The 6,000-nt window shown below is 37.3% G+C and overlaps 1 protein-coding gene across 1 annotated transcript in view; it reads right to left on the reverse strand.

Moving 5' to 3' along the window:
* Positions 1 to 3,585, reverse strand: part of MROH9 (maestro heat like repeat family member 9) — a 63,581-nt gene extending 59,996 nt beyond the window's left edge. Inside the window, exons 1-2 of the mRNA XM_037806906.1 lie at positions 3,568 to 3,585; positions 1,848 to 1,927 (exon numbers count right to left, since the gene is read on the reverse strand). Of these exons, the coding sequence (XP_037662834.1) occupies positions 1,848 to 1,927; positions 3,568 to 3,585 (98 nt within the window). The remainder of the gene's footprint in view (positions 1 to 1,847; positions 1,928 to 3,567) is intronic.
* Positions 3,586 to 6,000: the final 2,415 nt, after the last annotated feature.

Here is a 6,000-nt window from a genome sequence, read left to right on the forward strand (position 1 = left end):
AGTGAACCCTAAGTTAAACCATTGACTTATAGTTAATAGTACAATTGTAAAAATGTGCTTTCATCAATTGTAACAAATGTTCCACACCAATGCAAGGTATTAACAATAGGATGATATATGGGAATCCTGTATTTTACACATAATTGTTCTGTAAACCCACAATTTCTCTAATAAATAAAATATATAGATATTACAACATAAAATCAATTCCAACAATGAAGATAAACAAAAAGAAAAAATTTTGAAACCATAAAAATATCCTGAGATGTTTAAAAAGTATATACCATAACTAAAATGTTATACAAACTGGCAAAGAACATGATAAAATTCCCACATGAGAAAATTCACAAATATATAAATATAGAGTATATTGATCCTTGCTTGTATTGAAAGAAATATGAATTAAAATAATAATGAGGCATAAATAGAAAAGGAATGTAAGTATGTATATATGTATACCTTCTAGATGAGTAGGCTTTGAAGAAACATTTATTATTAGTGTAGTTTTTCCAGAGAGCAAATTGACGGTATTTATCAAAAGCTCTAAGAATATTCATCCCATCTGGATTAGTTCAGGTTGACAGTAAGCAGATGCCAAAACTGGATTCAAGGTGCAAGAAATTTACAAAAGGAGAGGGGGAAAGGAAGGATGATTATGGTAGGAAGAGTTTAGAATGCAGCAAGTTCTAAGAAAGCTTCGACCAGGTAGCACATTCTAAGAAAGTTTCCACCCTGCTGGGTCACCTGTGGGAGGCTGGCAGGAGGCGTGCCCTGGTGGCCTCCGCAAATGTGCTGATAGATGGGCAGGGGTGGCTGCTGTGGCTTTGGGCTGTTGTGAATCAGGCTTTCTACCCAGAGGCACATTTTCATGGCTGCCACGTCATCTAAACCAGTAAACTCATTCTTAGAAGTTGTTGTGGGTTGGATTGTGTTCCCCAAAAGATATGTTGAGTAAAGAATGCACAACTATATGATGGTACTGTGAACAACTGATTGTACACTTTGGATGACTGTATAGCATGTGAATATATCTCAATAAAATTGAATTAAAAAAAAAAAAAACATGTTGAAGTCCTAACCTCACAGTACCTGTGGATGTGGCCTTATCTGGAAATAGTTTCATTGCAAACGTAATTAGTGGTTAAAATGAAGTCATACTGGAGTGGGGTGCACCTTTAATCCAATATGACTGGTGTCCTTATGGGAAAAGGAAATTTGGACACAACACAGGGGAGAATGCCACGTGACAGCTACGGCAGAGATTGAAACCTAAGGATTGCCCGTAAACCACCAGAAGCTAGGAAGATTGGTGCAAGGGTTCTCCCCTACAGATTTTGGACTTCTACCTTCCAGTATTGAGAGACAATAAATTTCTACTGTGTAAGCATCCAGTTGGTGGTACTTTGTTACATCAGTCCTAGGAAACTAAGACAGAAGGGCATCTCAAAGAAGTGTTTCAGAAGATAAAATATCTTATGTACAAAGATGATTATGATAATATTGGTTAAAATACAGTATAATTGAGAAAATGTGGGAATATTATGCCCCCATTACAATGGAAATATGATTATTTAGAAAAATGGAAAACTTAAGCTAATACAAATGAAAAGTAGAACAGAAAATTGGATATGTAACACGATTGTGATTCTGTAACAATTAAATTATCTACCTGTCCATGTAGTACAGAACATTGGGAAGGAACATAAGGAAGAAATATGCAATAGTTGCTTAATTTGGATGGTGGAAAAATGGAGTATTTTTTTTTAATTTTTCACCATTATGATTTTTCTATCACATTTTAAAAATACTCAGTCTGTGAAGTAAGAAAGCATCACAGCTCATCCTACCTGGAGTTCATGGCTAGGATCATGGCTTGATGACTTAACAGGCCCGAATATATATCCAATAGGCTACCAGCCATATGTTCCTGTAAGTGTCAGGAAAAAAGAAGAGTCAGTAATTACAGACCTGTGAAGCTTATATCACAGTGTGTAGTTTTCTGTTTTCCCGAGACTAAAGGGAACCAAATTGAACTGGAAAGTAAGCCCACAAGTTCACACAATTGTTGAAACCAGACAAATTGTAATTTAAACCCATCTTAGCCTAAATGGTGATCTCTTACAGCCAACCACTGTGCTTATATAATTAGCATTTCCAGTCAGAATTCTGTGAAGGGCACTCTTTGCCAGGTGCTCTTCTGTTCAAAACAGTAACTGTTATGTAAAATCTACTCAGTGTAGAGTCAATCTACAAAATACCGGCAGGGTGATATAAGTCATGCCTCCCTTAAGAATGACTAGATTCACACTACAGAATGAGAACCATGTACAAGTCACTGTACAAATGTCTAACAATTATTTTACCTTATAAATGATAATCAATAGGATTCCATTAAAAATTTCCCGTTCTTTAGCATAGAAACTGGAGAACTGGAGAAAGCCTTATAGACAAGCCTTTATTTTGGTATCTCTTTGTTGCCTCAGGGCCATCAGTGCAGTTCACAGAAATCCGCAGTGTCTACTGAGTTCTCTTTTTAGGCACCACTGTCTATTTATGATATTTCTAAGAGGATTCATTCCCTTCAAAGCTCAGTGCTGCTCTACTGTTTCCAACATTAGGTGCTCTGTGGGATCTGTATTCTGCTTCTAATCCCAGTGGGTAGGATTAAATGCTGTCTCTTCCTGACTCGTTTATGAGCTAAAAAAAAAATGCCATTTCCCCTCCAGCTATAAACATCCTGCCATGAAATGGCATATTTTACATTCCCTAACACACTTAACATGCTCAGACTGAGTGGTGCAGAGGGGTTATTTTCCTTTCTCTAAAATATTTACATCCATTGCTATCACTGATCCCTTATAACACCAAACATGATTTTATTTAATCATGAGAGAATAATTATTTGCTGTGTTGCTTATTAGCACATTACACGTTATTGTTACTTAGAAAGTATAAAATCTTCTATGTGGCAGACAACTCTGCAACATGGAACTATGTGGTGATTTATCTATCTTGAAATAAGACATTTTTCTCCTTTTCACCATTTTCATTCACTTTTACCAGAAATTCACTAGTTCCATTTCTCTGGGCAGCACATGACACTCTATCTGTATATAAGCCATGTTCCTCTAGAGCTGTTGCCTCGATTGGTAGGCTAGCTTCTAACTTCCTTGGAATCAATTTTGTAACACATGTAATATTCTTAATCACTGGTTCTCAAGACTGGCAGTAACTTAAGGGGCTAAAAAATGACTATTTTGATTCCTAGGCCACACTCTCCAGAGGTTTCAATTTCACAGGTCTGTAGTCAAGCCCAGACATCAGTGTTTTTTTAAGAAAACACCTTCCAGGTGATTCTGATATGGAGCCAGGGTTGAGAACCACTTTTTAAGTGAACCATTTCTACTCAATCCTGGAGCTTGCTTGCACAGTAATAAATTGTCATTTGGTTGTTCAATAATCACCTGGGTCCCTGATTCCCACCTGTTAGCTAGCTTCTCTTTTTATCATGGAGTCAAATTCTTTACTACAACTCCATCACACCTTTTTGCTGATTCACAGACTTACATGCACTGTTGCATGCATGCTTTAACCTGCACCTAATTCCTTTGTGTACCACTAAAGTTTACTTAATGCCAAAAGCCGAAAAGCACACTTATCAGTAGGAAGGGTTGTCTAACATAATAAGCTGGTTCTCCAGTTGTACCATAGGAAGTTGTAGGCATTAGCCTGGGATATCACTCACTTTCCCCAATCAGTCTTTTCTGTTAGTGTTCAGAATATATAACATGCACATCAGTGTTCCCAGCAACACTTCAGTGATGCCTCCAGAGTGAGATGATTAGCATTCTGGCTTTAACTTCTATTATCTGCCGAAGTTCTCTTTTATCTCATTTTAATTACTTCTTCATCACTATAGCTCTTCATTGGAAACTCACAGTGAATGATAAAGTGCTTGCAATCCTGGAAATTTGTACATTTGTGATATATTTCATATGGCTGGGTTCTAGGATCAGTTTGGTGGGGCTTAAGATTCTATGTCCATTATTTGGACTCCCTTCTCTAATGCTAACCATCTTATGTGTATATATATACATATATATATACACATATATATATATATGTATGTATATATATGTATGTATATATACATATATGTATATATACATGTATATATATATATACATGTATATATATATGTATGTATATATATATGTATGTATGTATGTGTGTATATATGCATATATATGTATAATGGATATATCTGTTCCATATCTATTTTTAATCTTAGCCAGAAAAAGTGGAGACATGCCAAATTGACTGATTTCTTCAATCTCAGCTGTTTCAAATCACATTCATATAGTGTGCATTTCTAATGCTACATTAGCCTGGGGGAAGATGGGGTCATAATAATAATCATTATTTTGAGAGTATTTGAATTCCCTTCAGGAAAGTCCCAAATAATCCTTGCAATGCTCAAAGGGATGCATGAACTTAATTATCTAGTATATTATGAGTCTTCATTTTTTCTTCATCTCCAGTTCACTAAAATGTCTCATTTCTCTGCTAACTGCAAGATATCAAAATTGCGGAGACATGAGGCATCTGAACAGGGGGCGTGAATATCCATGCCTTTAGCTCTAAGGCTCCCTGTCTGTGCTGGCGCCCCCTGAAGGTGCTCTCTTGCTGATGCTCTCTCTTGTCCCTACCATCCCTACCAAGGCCAGAGGTTGAGAGCGTTGAAAGCTGCTTCCAGAATAATTTTACCTCCTGCTCCCAGAATAATTTTACCTCCTACTCCCAAAGATAGTTAAATTATTTTTTGCTGCATAGAAACCACCTACCCTCTGTGCTCTCAATGCTTCAGTTCTTTCTGTTTTTCCTTGCTTGTATATTCACCCCCTTGCTTATGAATTAAGCTCTGGGGAAGGTTGGTGGGAGAAATCACTGAAAAAGACTTCTGTGCTTCTGTCACTGGATAACTCTCTTTAACCAGTAGGGGCCTCAACTCTGTTTCCCTGGAAAGTTCTTTCCCAGGAAGATGCTCAGGACCTCATGTTCTCATACTCTTGAAAGGCCTGCCCCTCCAGTTCTCCAGATACCTTAGGATTTAGGATGAACATAGCCTACACTCAAGATGGGACCCCCAAATACACACTTCCTTCAGTACAAAGTCTTTGCCATCCTTACAAATTTCCCCCCTCAACCAAGAATCTTGTCATAGAAATATGGAGGATTATATAATTCTTTAATTCTAATATCAGGTTTGAACTCTCGAGGCATAGATACTGTCAGTTGACCAACCGATATTTGTTTATGCTGATGATTTGCCAGGCACTGTGCTAGGCAGTAGAGGTAGAGCAGAGGGTAAGACAGTTTTTGGTTATAGTCTCCCAGGGAAGCAACCTTGGAACAAACAACAGAAATTGTGATAAGTGTTTCAAAAAAAAAAATTACAGGGTAAGACAGTTTTTGGAAGCAACCTTGGAACAAACAACAGAAATCATGATAAGTGTTTCAAAGGAAGAATTACAGGGATTTATTAAAGGAAGTGACAATTAAGCCCAAGTGAAAGATGAGTGAGGGAAGCACTAGTTGGGGAAGAGTACTTCAAACAGTAGAAGCATATGTTCAAAGGACTTGAATTGTGAAAGGGTTTGATACATGAGAGAAGTCTTAAAATCACTTTTCATAGCTTTTAGAAAATAAATGCCTAGGCTCCACCTGACACCAGTGAATCAAAATCTTTGGAGGTGTGATCATAGCAACAGTATTTTTTTTTTTCCCACATATTGTTCTAATATGAAATCAGAATTGAGAACTGCTGCATTCAAGGACGTGACAGGAGAGCATTATGGGTGGAGCAAAGAGAGTTAAGAAGAAGAGTGGTAAGTCATGGGGTCAGAGAAGCCAACAGGATCACTGATCCTTTGTGAGCCCCAGATGAAGACTGATACTCTAAGGACAACGGGGAGCCATATAAGAGGAGTGACAAGATCA

Source organism: Choloepus didactylus, chromosome 2, assembly GCF_015220235.1.
Source record: "Choloepus didactylus isolate mChoDid1 chromosome 2, mChoDid1.pri, whole genome shotgun sequence".
Taxonomy (NCBI): Eukaryota; Metazoa; Chordata; class Mammalia; order Pilosa; family Megalonychidae; genus Choloepus; species Choloepus didactylus.